The sequence below is a fragment of the Triturus cristatus genome, chromosome 10 (assembly GCF_964204655.1).
Source record: "Triturus cristatus chromosome 10, aTriCri1.1, whole genome shotgun sequence".
Classification (NCBI taxonomy): Eukaryota; Metazoa; Chordata; class Amphibia; order Caudata; family Salamandridae; genus Triturus; species Triturus cristatus.
Genome location: NC_140593.1, coordinates 87,210,439 through 87,227,348, shown reverse-complemented (window position 1 = coordinate 87,227,348; position 16,910 = coordinate 87,210,439). Strand labels below are relative to the sequence as shown.

The window sequence follows — 16,910 nt, the reverse complement described above, 5'->3', positions numbered from 1 at the left end:
GGGGGGGGCTGGAGGGGGGCAGCTGCCAGCGCAGAGCAGGAGTGGATATTGTCTTCTCTAGGCAGGAAGGAGACAGAGTGTTTTTCCTTCTCTGCCAGTCCCGCCCGTCCCCGAACGGCCACGAAAGCAGAGCCTTATCTGAAGGCCTTCTCTATTTCTGCCGTCCTGGGGCACAGTTTTGAAAAGAAAAAGTAGGGGAACGGATTCTTTTCATTAAAAGAAGTAGGGGCACGCCGTACCCTGCCGATCCCGCCCACTTCGACCACTGCTGCGGACACTGGGATGCGGTGTGATGGGCGACAGGTGCCCCCTCTGAAGCGCTAGTATCTGAGAAGGAAGAAAGCTCTGTTTTCTGTGCCTTTGAAATGCTAAAAATAGGCTCGAGCTCCGGTGCCAATCGCGTGGGACAGGGCGTGGGGTGCTGCAGGGCGGAAGGAGGGCAGGATGGCCTGACAGAGGAGTGAGGAGATCCGGTAATTCCCGGCTCACCTTCAGGTACGTGACGGTATAAAACCTGCCCAAGAGCACAGGGTGAGGAAGAGGGACACCTGCTGTCTGCTGGTACAGACCTAAGGTAAGCTCCCGTCAGAGACAGCTGAGGCACAGCCCCGACATCCGAGCATCTACAAGGGACAACAGGGACACAGCAGAGAGAGAGTCCCCATAAGTGTCCTTAAGAAAGAAGGCACACGGCACGGACAGAGGACACCGCCGACATCCGAGCCGCCACAGGAGGCAGCAGTGCCATCATTTTGAAATAATAAAGCCAGCGAGCCCCTTCCATTATTAACCCGTACGTTTACCTGGAACAGACAGGCCAGCATGCCCCTCGTGTGTGAGTGGGCTGTCAGCAAGTAGAGCAGACACTGGGGTTCAGCAGAGCGGCCTGGGCAAGGGTGGCACCCGCCACGGCGGCTTCCCCAAAATTACCTTGGCCCTGCCCTTATGTTTTTTTTCAAATAACGCACTGATGGGCACTCTGTCCCAGGCGAGCCCCTACTCTCTAGACTACTCTCATGGTGTGCGCAGTGCATCGCTGTAGCATTCCTGTCCATTTTGCACTGTGTGCCTGTCCCACTATCCAGGGCTGTCCTGTGGTCACAATAGGCAGAGTCACTTTGTGGACTGTCCTGTCCCGTATGCACCACCATCTTCTTCCTGCCCCTCCGTGCACTGCTGTCTTCATGCACAGTTGTGTGCCTGCGCCTCTGTGCACTGCTGTCCTAGGGTGTGTGGTGTGTGTGTGTGTGGGGGGGGGGTGTTAGTAGAGGGGCGGTGTGAACAGTCAGTCCCTGCAGGCGTGAAGTGTTAAACTCCTGCACTAAGCTGTCCTGAGGGCGGCGCTAACGCTAAACCCTCATTCCTCCTCGAGACCCCCTCGAACAGCTCAGGGGGGCTTAAACCAGCTTGCAAATTAAGGGTGCAGGAAATGCCGCTAGACACACACACGTGGACCTGCAGAAGAGGTGGCGTAAAGGACGGTGCTGAAACCTAGCTCTTTTCAGCTTGCACAACTTAGAATAACGCACTCCCATTAACCACACATTCTGTGCCAGCTCAAGCGCTCTTCCCGCGGTCTTGTATTGTTTATAGCACAGACCTCCTCGGGGGCTTAGGATACTCTGATGACGCACAGTTGATGGCTCAGTCTACCCAATATTGTTATCATCAAACTCAATGACTCTCATTTTATCCACCTCAGAAGGATGAAAGACAGAGTGCATTTAAAACTGCACTATTGGTGACAGCAGTCGATGAATCCATTGACTCAGTCTTTACCAAACCTGCCACAGGAAGAGAACAAAATACATAATTACTAATCACAGTATGTACTTTACCTACAGTATTGTCTTATCTCTTGGCATTTTAGGTCTGTGTTAGCCAAGATCTTCCTATTTTACTAAAATAAACACATGCTATACTAACTTATAAATTGGACTCCCGGTATTATAGTATTTATTTTGTTAACATTTCTGTCGGTATTTATACTTATTCATTTTTTGGCCAACTCATTGGTATTTATCCAAATTTATTGTGTGTTTTGAGAATAAATGGAGCTGTCAAATGGGATATTTTCACAATTATTTTTCTCTTGGATGTGCACTCATACATGGCCGCCTGTCATGTTTCAGCAAATCAAGCAGCCACTTGTATTAAAAGACTACACTCACAGGTACACTTTAGTGTTATGCTACACGTATGTGTTAGCATCTGCCTGTATTTGAGGACATTTCATCCTGTTTTTTATCTCTCCTTGCTGTCTGTCTGCTCAGCTGTTGTCTGGAATTCATGAAAGTCAGCATGAAGTTTCTCAAAAGAAGCACCATTTTCAGTATTTTTCCGCTTTTAAAAAGAAATACAGACAGGAAACACATTGTTTTCTGTCTGTATTTATCTGTAAAAATCAGTAAAAACGAAAAACTGAAAGCCTTACATATAATGTTTTCCAATATCTGGCTGTTGCTCCTGTCAGTTGACTCTAAACGTCCAACCAGACCCAGAGATTCAAAATCCCCGTCTTCATTGTTTTCCTTTCCCAGGATCAGCATCTTGTCATCCATCACAGACACACACACACACACACACACACACGGGAGGCCTTGCGTAGGGTCCATCTTACCTTGGGCCTTTCCCTCATCTGACATCCAGTCCTTCACCCATCTCACCCCCCTTTTCCTTGGCACATCTCCTGTCTCTACACTATCTCACCACTCAGTATTATCCAGATCTACCTCCGGCTCTTTCCTCACATCCTTTTCTAATCACATCCTGCCATCTATCCCTACACCAAACTTAATGTAGGCCCTTTACAGGTCTACCTTCTTGTCCTTTCTCCATCTTAGTTCCTGATCCATTCTCACTTCACCTTCAGATCTAACCCCAGCTTTCCTCCACACCTCACTTCCTGCATGGTAGTGATCTCACTTCCTGCCCATTCCTACTCTCACCTTCTTTCTGTGGCCATCCCGCCTCCTGCCCTCGTCTTTCATTGCCTCACTTCCTGCCCCATCTCACCTTCCACCATTTCTCACCGTATCTTTCCTTCTTGGTCCACTAGGTGCCCTCACCATGGAAGGCTTCGCCTCTGTGTACTACAGTGAACCCTCCGTCATGGGCTTCCTCGCCAACGTCATCAGCGCTTTCCTGGTGGCCCTACAGAACTTCGCTTCGTTCCACACCAAGGTGAACGCTGAAGGGGTGGAGAACATCCTTGCAGGTGAGCATGGGGCTGGCTGTAGTAACAGGGAGGGCTGGGTAATAATTGCAAGACCCTGGAGGTCAAAGTGAGCACCTAAGGGAAAGTGAGCATCCAGGGAGGTGAGCATACGGGGGGGTGGTTGTAAGAAGCAGCTCGCCGTAATGTCTCCAAGACCCTGGGCACCACCTCTGGTCTTCTTACTTTGGTTTGTTTAAGTTGAGGCTGTTTCCAGGGTTGACTCTGGAAGCTCAGTCCTGGTTGGTTGTCTGAACCCACAGCTTCCTTTTCGACTGTTCTTCTTGCAGCTGTCAGAGTCCTAGGGGCGCTTGAAAGACCTACATTGGCCGCATCTTCAAGCTCCTGTAGTGGTCATGAGCATTTGTCAGGCCCGCCTGGCAGTGCATGCTGGGACTTCACCCTGATTGGCTGCAATGATCTGGATCTGTGGTGGCAGCACAGGGCTGAGGGGTGAAGAGCAGCCTGGACTGGAGGTCCCTGGGTTTGTCATCCTTGAACCTTCAGTTGCTGCTGTCTTGGGTTGGATCCCTCGTCCCCCAGTCTTGAGGCCACCACAGGTCTCTCTCTTTCAAAGAGACATCTAAAAGCCTGGTTCGGATCCTCTCTCATTGGGTTTGGCACTGATGGGATTAGAGTTGGCTGCATTGTTTTAAAATCAGGGCGTGATCTATTGTATCCTCTGGTGTATGTTCGCTGTTAATTGTTTGTGTCGGTATTTTCCCTGCAAAGCCATCTTTTGCAGGTGTGTGCATTCTTCCCGATTAACAAAAACTATAAACAAGTAGTCAAATATTAAAAAGGGTACTGTGGATGTTACCAATGGTTACGAGGTTTAAGGGCATTTGTGTGCACACAAACATTTTCACCCATGTACGCACAAAGATCCAAATACACACATACACAACTCACAAACACACACGCACACACACACACACACAACACACAGAACCAAACACACACACACATATAACCTCAGACTAACACAGAGACAAACACAGAAAGACTAACAGGCACATATACAGGCACACTGTGCATACCAATGCACGAACACAAATAAATACAAAGACATAGACAGAAATGCAAAAAGTCTGGCAGAAACACACACTACACAGAGACGGACAGGCACAGCGTCAGAGACACACACACAGACATAGACACGCTCACTGTGCATGCCAGGAGGTCCCGTAAATGAAAATTGTATTTAATGTCTTTCGATTTCTGCTTTGCAGGAGTTCATCTGATCCTGATTGGAGGACTGACACAACTTGTTGCAGGCATTCTCTGCTTCCGGAAGTATGATCACCTGGGAAGCACCGCCTTTGTCTCCTTCGCTGCCCTCTGGAGCAGCTATGGGGCCACCCGCATCGTCCTAGGAGCCTACCCCTCCGTCGTCAACAGCACACAGGATACAAACAATTCCATTGACCAATCCATCATGGCCGCCTCTCCTCTCCCAGTCACTGAGAGTGCAGTGGCTGGGCTGGTGGCATATACAGTCATCGCCTTCATCCTCTCCTTCTGCTCAGCCACTGTCAACTACATCATGCCCTTCGTCTTCGGTGCCATCACCATCACGTTGGTCTTCGAGGCCGTTGGGCTCTTCGGTCAGTGGGCGCTAGTCGTGTCTGGGGTCTTTGAGCTTCTCATTGTCCTGCTAGGGTTCTATGGAGCCACTGCTCTGCTCCTGAAGGGTCTAACACAGAGGTATGTCCTACCTGGCTTCGGCAATTCGCTGTTCAGCGTCTTACTTCTAGGCACCCCCAACAGCAAGACTTCTGGCAGCATCGGGGAGGAGAAGAAGAAGAATTCGAAGTACGCAGAGCCCATGGCGCTGGGAAACATCGCGGACACTGTGGCCGCTTTAATCTTTGCCTTTTACGGCTCTGGGTACATGAAGACCTTCTACATTGGTGCCATATGGGTCAGCATCAGTGCCTTCTCCCAGCTCTGCGCGAGCTACTACAGTTATCTGCGTGATGACGTCTACAACACCACCAAGTTTGGCCTCCACAGCCTGTTCTGGCTGGTGATATCCTGGGAAGAGTTCACACTGACCGTTTTCCTCTCGACGGACGATGTGGGCGGGAGCCGATCGGGCATGGTGGGGAGCTGGTTCTTCCTGGTCACCGCTTGCATCCTCTTTGTCATGTCCTTCAATAGGGACCTTCTGGAGGTGCTTCAGAATGCCGGCTTCCTCCTCCTCACTGTCTCCACCATCCAACAGATCCCCCTCCTTGGCTCCCGTGTCTTCTTCGCGGTGGCCTGCAGCCTCTACACAGCTATCTCCCTCTACGCCACCTTCGCCAGCCTCATTAACTCTATTGCGGATAAAGCTCTGATCCCTCTTGGCAACCAAGTGATGTCATCAGCGACATTTCAGACATTGCTTCTGTGTCTGAGGCGTGTGACCGGCAGATCTAAAGACGGTGACCTTGAAGACCACAGCACCGGCAGCCAGCTCCCTGATGCTCTGTTCTTCATCTGCAACGGATTGGCCTCCTTGTCTGCCATCCAGGGCAGCCTCAGTGACCCCACCAGAGCCCACCTCTCCATCCCTTGGATGCTGATCCCAGGCGCTCTCTTCCAGTTGTACGTCTCCAGGATTGTGGTCCAGAGAGGTCGAAGATTTGGGGCGGTCCTGCCCTTCTGCTATGCTGTGGTGTGGGCCACCTGGACCTGGCTACGGTTCGCAGGTAAATATTTCTTTGTTGTTCTAATTCACGTTTAAAAATGTATGTACAAACGAAGCCTGTTTTAGTGTCTGTGAGGGCATGGTTGTCATTTTATTAAAATCATACAGATGCAGGCAGGCCCCATAGTCACACGCTTAGTGAGCAAACCAAGGCATCAAACAGTATCTCAGAGTTTTCATCAAACAAAGACCAAATATGCCTTTGATAGCATATTGCTAAAAAATTTACTAGAAAGTGGTTGGCACTAGACATATTAATAGGGGTATGTTTATTAAATCATCAAATAATTCAAGGCTCTACAAGGTGGTGAGAAATAGTATTGCAGCGCAGCAATACATACATGTATGTGGCACAACGTACTCTACTGTAACAAGAGAAATAACTGAAAAACTGAAACCGTGACATGATATTTAAGATGTTAAATACAGAAGTACTGTGAAGTGTCTCATATTAGTTTAAGTCTGGTTTTGAAGGAAGATGATGACATGCCCCAATTCACGTGCTGTTGACTGTGAGTTAACGCCCTGTTCTCTGTCTTTCCCCCTCCCAGGTCCCTTGTTGAATATCGACATTGCCAGTCATGGTGAATTCACCCTTGGTGCCATCGCCTTCCTCATCGTCAACGCCTTCCTCATGGTTTTGGGTAAGTCTGCTTAGGTGGTAGTTGATGGTCCATCTCTTCAGTGCACACTGAAGGACCAGCAGCCCCAGGAGATGGATGGTCCTTCAACCTTAGTGAGTTTGGATTGATCTGTACGATTGAATGGATCCATATAATGGTGCCGGTCACATTCCAGCTATCCACCTATAACCCTCTGTGGTCCATGCTCATCACTTGTGGTGCACCCCCCTTTAATGAGGAAAGAAAGTCACTGCAGCACCAGCCAGCCTCTGATGTCTGTTGATTTTGGTCCCTAAAGCCCTCTACTTCTTCTCATTCCATAGTCGCCTACGCCAACGTGGTCTTCTTCCTGCTGGCCCTGCTGATGGAAGCCGCCATCACCTGCTTCCTGCTCTTCACCTTGGAACGACTGCCCCTTCCGCTCGAGAGTAAGTGGTCAATAATGGAATGGACATGCCCAGGGCTTCGGGTTGCTCTCGGTGGCCATTGTTAGAGGCAGCTCTGGGGTCAACTGAGTATCTAGTCCATCACCAAGGCCAACTTCAATTATCAAGGCTCCTGTGTGTTTCTGCAGAACTGGAAACTTAGAAATGTCATTATACACAAAGCAAGTGACTGCATTAGAATTCCCTTCATGCTTGCATCAGTAATGGTTCCTCCCAGAGGTAAACTGGACTGAAGGAAAACACGGAGGTTCAATGTCAGAACATTGCCTCTGAAATGCCCATTGTGTGATGCACTGTCAGGAGCATCTCAGATGTGGCAAAAGCTGCCTCAGTACTACGGGCGTTTAGCAGATGAATGGTGAATCAGGATGAGGCCATGTGGCCTTATAGGACAAAGCTGCTACTCTAAATGTCTCATCACATGTCCAGCTGAAAGTAGGCATTGCCTGCTTGTGTATCAACTCAGGCCTTCAAGCTCTTGTGTATTCGTGACCCACAGTGATGTACTCATGACTTACTGTGATGTACGTGCTCATGGTATATGTGATGGGTTCTGTACTTTGTTCTAAATGTGAGTCTCGGTTGAGTTTGCCTGACTTTGCCTCTCTTTGTTCCTCCAGTTGCAGTGTTGGCCATCGTCAGCTCCATCTGCGTCTATGGGTCAGCGGCATCCCTCGGAAACTGCCTCTTCAGCAAGGACCTTATTCCCATGGGACCTCCTCTAGTCAAGGTAAAGTGAGGATGAACATATCTGGCATGGTAGAGTCCCCCTCCACCCAAGGAAGTACCACAGCCCCTCTATATCCCTCAGAACGCCCACCAAAGGGCAGTGCCCTGCTCTACTCTCGATACCTTATTGAGTCCACCTGAGGGACAGTGCGTGACCCCACATTCTACTTGACAGAGCCCATCCTCAATGTCTTTACCTGACAGAGCTCACCCTGGAACGGTGCCCTACTCCAGTGTCTATACTTGACAGATCCAACCCAGGAATAGTGCCCTTCCCCACTGTCTGTACCCGAGAGAGCCCACCCAGAGGTGGTGTCTTCCCCCGTCTGTACCTGAGAGAGCCCACACAGGGATGCTGCCATACTCCACTGTCTGTACCCGAGAGAGCCCACCAGAGGGATAGTACTACTCATATCTCTCTGACCTAATCCACCCAGAGGCAGCTGCCTACACTCACACTTTCTCCATTCTTAGCAGGCAGTGCCTCTGACAGAGCCCACCCTGGGACGGTGTACTGCTCCACTGTCTGTACCTGGCAGAGCCCACCCGAGGGATTGTACTCCAGGGATGTGTGTGTATCTTGCAATGAGAGACGTGGAAGACGCTGCTTCAGTCTGTCTCTGCTCTGCATCCTTTTAGGAAATGAAGCCCAAGGAGAAAGTCGAAGTGTCCAGCTCCTGCGTATGTCCTGATTCCCGCCGCACCAGCAGTCTCAGGACCATCGCCGCCCTGCTAGATGATGGTGGTGTGTGTGGGGTCCCCACTGACACAGTGTATGCCCTGGCAGCCTCCTGCAAACACCCAGAGGCCATCCAGAAGATTTACACCATCAAGGTAGGCATGCGCCACAGCTCACAGAGTGTTAAGTTCCCATAAACTGTACGAAAGAGAATCCTATTGACTTTGTCATTGATAGGTTCATGAGCGCTCTTTGTTAGGCAAAGTGATTTGCTTGGTGATTTCTGGGTTCCATTGTTTGTTTTCTCCCCGTGGTACATCTAGCAGCATGAGATGCCAGGATACGCCTCATCCTTTCCAGATGGGCTTCTCATTATGTCATGAGTTTGAGAGGGAGGGCATGCTCTCAGTCCAGCTTCCACTTTTCTTTGTATGATGTTTCCTCAAGAGTCTCCTGGTACTACAGTGGAGTCTCCTTATTGCATTGATTGATTCCCCCCCACATTATCCTGGTTCTGTTCCATGTTTCAATGAGAGGTTCAGTGTTCACCATGACCAATGCTGATTTGTGGAGGCTCCTTGTCCTCCATGTGACTGGGACCTCCTGCAATAGTCTTCAGTCTCTGATTTGTATCAGGACATTATCGATCGGGATGAATCTGAGCCTTTCCTGACTGATAGCATTGATGAGGGTGTACTAGAGTACCACATGCGACACCGAGGTCATACCCAGCCGAGTGCAGAAATCCTCTGAAGCCACGCCTTCTTAGTCCTTTGTGAATATTTCATAGATTACATTTTGGGACTTCGGTTGATCTTCCAATGTAAGGACTCTATGGGGTTCTTTGCATTCAGCTTGCTTGCTATCTTATGTGAAGATAGTCTCTTTCCCATTTCTCACTTCTGTATGAGAGTCACTTCCTCAGTGTTCTCCCATACATAACCCTCTTGCCTAGATAATCAGTATTAGCCAGATCTTCCTTGACTAGTTTATGCTCACCGCCAGGGAGCTATGTGTCAATATTTCAACTATTATTGCCCCATACCATTACTCCATCACAATAACTTCCTATTGCCTTTACTTTGATCCCCTCTTCCTAATATTGTAATGACCTTTACTTCAACTAGATAATTATCCCCAACCATCACTTCACCCCCTCATCCCTAACCCTAAGTCAATCCTACAGCTAACTCTATGAACTCAATGAAATTTATTTGTACAAAATGTAACTAATATTGCCCCTAACACTGATTCTAAATTATTCTGAATTACAACAAAGTAAATAAATGAAAAAAACTATTCTTATTTGAACTGCAGTTCTAACTGTTATCCTTAGTTCAATTGAATTGAAATAAATTACATTAAATGTTATAATTTTCAAGTACATTCACACTACCTCTAATTTAACTTAATTTAGTAGTCATACCAATAGAAAATTCAAATAAATGAAGTCTAATTTAATTATTTTTGTGTTGCAATAATAATATTAAAGGCAAATAAAATAAAATTTAAACCAAATCAAAGTAAATTACATGAAATAAAATGAATACTAAATCAAATAAAAGTACATGAACTAAAATGAATACTAACTGTAACCCTGGATTAAAGTACATTAAATTAAATTACATTAAATTAATTCAGATTGCTGTATAGTAAAATAAATTAGTCTTAACTTTAGCATCAATGAATGGAAATTATATTTTATTTAATGAATTTCATACCAACCCAAATCCTAACTTCAAATTAAACTAAATTTCATTACATTGAATAAATAAAAACAGGTATGTAGCATTTTTCCGGCCATAATACTAATATACATTTGCCTTTAACCCCAGAGTCTATTGCTGTTGCCATCTTTATTGAAGAACTCACTGCTTCCAGCTCTCAGGAGCATCAGAACCATGGGCCGGATTTATGCACACTTTGCGCCATTGTAGTAAACCAAACGTGGTGCAAAGTGGTGCAAAGTGTTGATTTAGGATTTAATTTCCAGCACAAAACAAGTTTTGCACTGATAAATAGGCATAAAGTAATACAAAGTAGCACGATGCGCTGATTTGCACTACTCTGCATCAAAGGGTGTGTCCCATAGGTGGCACACGGGCAATCCAATGCAATCACCCGTGGATTTCGATGCAAGGCATATCTACTAAGATTTGTAGACAGGGCTTTGTGCCAAAGATGTATGCCTCCCGAGGCAAACATAAACTTGGAGAAATGTTTTTCTCTTCAAACTTAGCATGTGTGCTGTACTGTACATCACACATACAAGGTTGGAAACATTTTTAACTATGTTTAAGCAAAGTGTTTTGTAGAGAAAGAGTACCCAGAAATATTTTAAAAAACTATGCTGAGCTTCACACGGACACTCGTGCACTATGGTGCAAGGATGTGTGCATGGCAGAGGGCAACCCAAAGTGCACCTGTCCTTGTCATATTCTAGATGATGTCCCCTCCAGTGATTTCTTGTGGTAATCAGCATCCAGTGATCTCTTATGCTCATCATCATCCAATCCTTCAATGATCTATTATGGTCATCAGCATCTAGAGACACTTAGATCAATATAAACCACACACTAATTCTCAGTGGCTCAGCTAAGGGTACTGTCAATGTATTTTAACTCTAGTGTTTGATTTTTATAGATTTTAGTCCACTCCTTAATTGGTATGAATGAGCTTTTCCTTGGCTAGTCACTACTTTGTGTACCGTTTACAAACCAGGGACTGTAGCATTTCAGAAGAAGTTTGTACTATTGATCAAGTGTCACTGTTGCCGCAGGATCCCTTCCCAGGTCATGTGCTCTGATGCTTCAGCAGCGGAGCGGTCCCTCTCCTCATGCTCATCCATCTAAACACCCCCTCTGCTTATCTCTTGTCTGCTTTAGGACCGACCCTTGGAGAAGCCCATCTGTATTTGCATCTCCCACCTCGGCCAGCTGCGGAACGTTAAGCCTCCATTTAGCCCTCTCCTGTGGGAATTCATGGAGAATGTCTACCCTGGGGGCATCAGCTGCATCGTTCAGAAAGGAGAGTGGCTCAAGAGATTGGGTGAGTATCATCTCTGCCATCTTCTTAGAGGAAGCTCTGTATGGATTTCCTACTCTAGCGACTTGCGGCTTAGGGGTGGAGTCGTGAAATAGAACTGGGTGGTGCATATTTCAGGACCAATTACTGCTCCATTTCCATACACAATGTGCTTTGCTATCTCAACTATTGATCTCATGTAGTTATGCGCTCACTACTGTCATACACCATCATGGTGTCTAGAGAACCTCTTCTCATTTAACCCCGTTTGTAAACCGTGATTCAAGCTCCCAAATAAAGACTCCTCTGATATGATTGTAGCATACCTAGCTCATGTTTCTTGAAGCACAATGCTCTTGGGAACTCCTTACCTTCCAGGCATTCCATCCATCACTTTATGTGCTCTTCCCCCACTGCCAGATTCACCATACCGTAGTCTAATGCACCCCATCTTGTGTACAGATCCTCATCTCAGCTGACTCCTGAATCCATAGAATATGGAGCATACCATCACTTGGATTTCCCAGACCATCATCTCATTTAGCACACCAAAAACTTGTCCACATTCTGTAACCTCTCAAATTGTCCACAGAAGTGCTTCTCTCTTAGCTCCTGCCCCCCTATTTCAATGGTAATGCACCCCACTCTAATGGGACATATTCATATCCTCTTCCTCCTATAATCTTAATCTCGGTTCCATCCACCCACCTCATGGCCATTACGGGTCCTCATTTCAAACTAGCCCATGCATTGCTGGACCCGACTCTAGTGCACCCCCAAGGTTTCTACAGCACATCATTTCACCTGGCACTTGAATTTCTAAGTCATGGTCCATAAACGCTCATGTTATTGATAAACCCATGCCTCACTGAACTCCTGCGTCCTTAAACCACAGCCGATAAACCCCCTGGTGTTTGGCAAGAGACCCTCATTCCACCTGGCTCTTACTTCCACATACCATGACCAATCTATCCATGAAGACTAGCGCACACTCCCTCCTCTCATCCTGCTCTTGTATTCCTTGCTCAGTGGCCCATGGTGTCTCCCGGCCCTTGTCTAGTCTGATCTGTAGACCACGGCTCACACACCCACATGGCTTCTCAGGCCCACATCTCAGCTGGCTGATAAAAGTCTTGATCATGACCAATCCAGCTCTATGATCCGCTCTCACCAGAGCCTAGAGGCAAGCTCGGTGCGGAGTGCTCTATATAAATATAGTTAGTCAACCACTGACCACTCATTCACTTGAGTCTGAACTGCTGCTAAAAGATGCTTTTCTTTTCTCTCTTTTCAGGGGTCGGACTGGCATATGACATTGTGGGCACTAAGGACTCCATTATGATCCGAGTGCCAGACCATAGTATCTGTGCACACCTTACGGACATGACTGGCCCCCTGGCAATCACCTCAGCCAACCCAAGCGGGGAGAGTGACAGCACCCACCATGACATGGTTACCTCGTAAGTATAAGTTCAAGACAGAGGTGCTAAAAGCAGAGTGTGGGATAGGCTGTGGGTGGTTACTTGCTGAGAGATGAGGTAAGAGCCATGGAGGAGTTGGGTAGGGAATGGATATAATGAGAATTGATTATTCTACTGACTGACATGTGAATAACAGAGCAGAGTGTAAACTTTATCTGATATGAACCGATTTTTTATCTAGTTTGTAATAAACTGCAGTGTTGAAGCACATCTGTATTGTAGAATGCATGTATTCCTAGATAACTGGGTAATGACATTGTAAAAAGTTCTTTAATACTCCCCATCTAATGATAGACATCCTCTGGATATTTATTATATTTCTCTGTTCCATGAAGAGACCAGTCCACCCTGGTGGATTGGAGTTTGTGCAGGGCCACCGGCGAATGTTTACTCACACATGGCTTTTATTCTCTAAATTACCCTGATTGTGATCCACTTTTAATGCATTTGGGTGCAGTTACATTTGTTGGGCTCATTGTAGGCTGTCCTCATCATGTTGATGATCAGAGCTGGTAGATGTTCTTTGTCAATTCCTATTACAAGAGCTCATAAAGAGGTCTGTGTTTCTCTCCATCTTTGCGACAGGCGTTTGAGTCACAAGTTGGAGGGAGTGCTGTGCGATGGGGACTCCAACGAGTTGGTGGGCTCCACTGTGGTGAACTGCCTGAAGATAGACGAAGGTGAGTCTAGTGCTGGTGCTTAATTCTATCCCATTACTGTTCCCCCAGACTCTAATTTGGCTCAGGATGCCCATCACCAGACTGGGATTTCTAAGCTGGTGACATGCCTCTGTCCCTCTGCAAAGAGAGTTTTAATCAAACACAAGAATGAAAGAATGAGGGACTCATGGAGATATGCTATCTTCAGCAATAAGATTTAAGGCTTTCAGCATTAATGGGTTATTCAAATGTGTAGTTTCCAGCTCCAGATGGCGCTTTTCAGCCTTTTTAGAGAATGCATGCAGCATGAGAATTTACCACATCCTTCTTTTGAATAGGTGTGTGCAAAATCATGTAATTTGTTTTGCAAATTTCAAAAAAGTTATGTAAAATTATCTGAATTGTGTGAAATGGGAGATGCCCGTATCTCGTGAAACTTTTTCTGTGAAAATTAATGTGAGGTATTGGCAGGAGACTGGTTCTAGCAGAAACTGTCACTGACAAGATATTCATTTTGTGCATGAACCAGTGTCTCTGTAGTTGTGCAAAATTGCACACATTTTGCCAGAGTCATTTTAGTTTTGCACAGATCTAGTTATGATCCCACCTCTCACCATAAAAAGGCTCTTCTCTTCTCTGCAAGAAGGAAGAAGACAGGGCTGTTGATTGAGTGACCTTTCACATCCTTCAAGGGTGATATCCACCCTTTCCCAACCAGGTCACTTTTCTCCATTGGTTGGTGTTTTGTGGTTTTTATCTGCTGACATTGTGCTTCTTTCTTCACAGGCATCCTGACCATTGTTAGGGAGGGCTGCGTGCCCACTGCCCGCGTCATGCAGACATTTGAGCGGGTGAAGAACGCGCTGGCATGAGGATGAGTGGACGTGCATTGAACCTCGATAAGCCAGTCGTTTCCAAACAACCACACCAACAGAATCAGTTCTCAACCTAAGCCAATTTCGTTTTCCAGTGTCCAGTTTTGAAATAACCATATCTGAACCTTATTGCCTGGCTGTCATTTAAAGGGATATATGTCTCCGTATAATAAGGCCTAATGGGGAAGGATTTCCAGTAACTGTGTGACTAGGGGCAACAGTGTTTGAAATTTCTGAAAACATTTAGAAAAAAGTATATTTTTGTAAATACATTTACTTGTACTTAGCTTTCACCAAGTCATTAATGCAGAACTGGTTATTATCAATGGTTATTGTCACACATCCGGTTTATTGACCTGAATACCAGTCTCCATGGTCTGCAAATCTAGTAGCACATCAATGTGCTCAGTCCACACACCACCCCCCTCTCCTGTCTCACTTAAATGCCATTCGGTGATGTGGGTGTTGCACCTGAGAGCCTATACCAGTAGTTGCAGACTGCATTCAAAGTAATTTGAATGGCTGTCCGACTCTCAACTTTCCAGTGAATATTGAAATCTCAGGATACGTCTCCGTTTGTCTCACCTTTGCCAAACAGACCTCTTTCATAATTCTCGTTCAGCAGACACAACTCATTCCTTTATGGGAATCGAAGCGCTGTATGTCCACGGCTGCAATCCCTTGGCTGTGGTGTATCTTGAGATACAAACGTCTTAATGCTCATTTAGTTCTGTGCCCTCACACTAATAACCAGGGGCGCCTTGTTGTGGTTCGGCCTGAGGTTGTAGACAGTTAAATCTTTTGTACAAGAGGTAAGGAGTGATCCAACAGTAGATCAATTGATGGCCTGGTGGTGTTACATTTTCTTCAATCCACACACTGGTTAAACCTTGGGTTCAACTCACACCGGATCAATTATTCTCGGCCAGAGGTGGTGACTGGTGGTAGAACTCTTCCTACAAGTTTCAAACTCTGCTAGAGCCTGGGGCATGCACACGCCTCCTCATGCGCTGGCATGAGATATCCGTTCCAATGTCCATCAATTGCATGTCACCAAAGAGGCCATATCCTACTCACATGGGTGGATCACGTCTTGCAACCTTCCTGGTTCTCAGGGTGATTACCGGCAGTGTTGTTGACGATGGCTTCTGGACAAGGCTCCCCCAATCCATGAGCGGTACCAGACTCGGACATTTTGTACAGAATGTGAAATATTTTATAATGTATGATCCTATAATAATAATGTTATTTATAATCATTTATTATGGTTCAAATCTGATGCAGGCATCAATGATGAATTCTATTTATTTTGGTACATGAAGGACTCAGTTTCTATGGACTCTCTTGGTGGACCCACCGGGCACAATATTTGTAGAGTCGGCTACACAGGCTGAGCTCAAGCTCTTATGTATTGACTCCACTGAATGGAAGGGTTACCATGGAGGTCCACTTGAGAGGGTGACCTTATGTTTTTTATATATTCTAGCTCAACGTTTTTGAATATTTATTAAAACGTCTGTCTCTTGAACTAAATCGTACTAATGGAAAGAAATAATAGAAATGTATTTGAGTGTGCGATCACACCTCTCGTGCGGACTTTGCCGCTATGATGTGTCTGCGTCTTGATAGTGCCAGATCTACCTTTTCGCTCTCACACGGACATTTGCCTTAAAGGGACAGGATGTTTTAAATCAAAAATGGCTGCGGTTTTTACCCCTTCTCTCACCACGACCGATTGGAGAGAGCAGAAAGCATCTGTTGGGCATGGGGGACAGACAGACTGTGTCCTTCCACTCTGTGTAGGGTCCACTCTGTGTAGCCCCCCCTTAGGAGCACTGAGTATAGATAGTACTGTGAATTATAAATGTGAAGAACCCACAGAGACGAAGAAAGATGTTTTAAGATGTACATGGAGGGCCTATCAATGTGGCAATGCTACTGCAGTGGAACAAATAATTTATTGTCCAACTTTTTACACTATTTAATGTTTTCATGGAACTGTTTTTCTAGTGAATCACTTTCAATGGTACTGTTTTAAACTATTTAATTTATGTGATTATGTGTGTTTCTTAATATAATTTTGTTGTCCATATCTTTTCAAATCACTCTTCATCCATATGCTGTGTGTCTTGTTTTGTCAATAAAGCTGTAAAAACAGGAATATCTGAGTTTCTGAGTGTGGTGCATCAATGCTACGTCCAGTCCAGGTTTATCTATGAAAACAAACATGCCTCTCAGGACCGAAGGCAGTATTGGAATCCAAGCGGATAGACCCAACCCTCCCCACAGGCTGAGACCCCTGACACTTACATACAGCACAGGCACTCCGGATCAGGCCTCGGGAAACGCATAGCAGATAAGGGCATCCTTGTCACCAGGGAGGTGACTAAAAAAGGACCTCTCCGGCTCCCAGGGTCTGATGCTGGGCACTGAGAGAGGTTAAAATAAGGGCAAGAAGGGCCACCCGGGCTCCCTTAAAGCTTTG

At 46.3% G+C, this 16,910-nt stretch overlaps 1 protein-coding gene across 1 annotated transcript; it reads left to right on the top strand.

Moving 5' to 3' along the window:
- Window positions 1-546: 546 nt before the first annotated feature.
- On the top strand, window positions 547-16,525 carry LOC146788886 (uncharacterized). Its single transcript, XM_085630477.1, has 11 exons — window positions 547-574; window positions 3,059-3,217; window positions 4,447-5,910; window positions 6,461-6,553; window positions 6,856-6,960; window positions 7,599-7,708; window positions 8,347-8,541; window positions 11,272-11,434; window positions 12,705-12,870; window positions 13,477-13,571; window positions 14,337-16,525. The coding sequence occupies exons 2-11, from the start codon at window positions 3,070-3,072 to the stop codon at window positions 14,420-14,422; spliced, it is 2,625 nt and encodes an 874-aa protein (XP_085486603.1). The 5' UTR covers window positions 547-574; window positions 3,059-3,069; the 3' UTR covers window positions 14,423-16,525.
- Window positions 16,526-16,910: the final 385 nt, after the last annotated feature.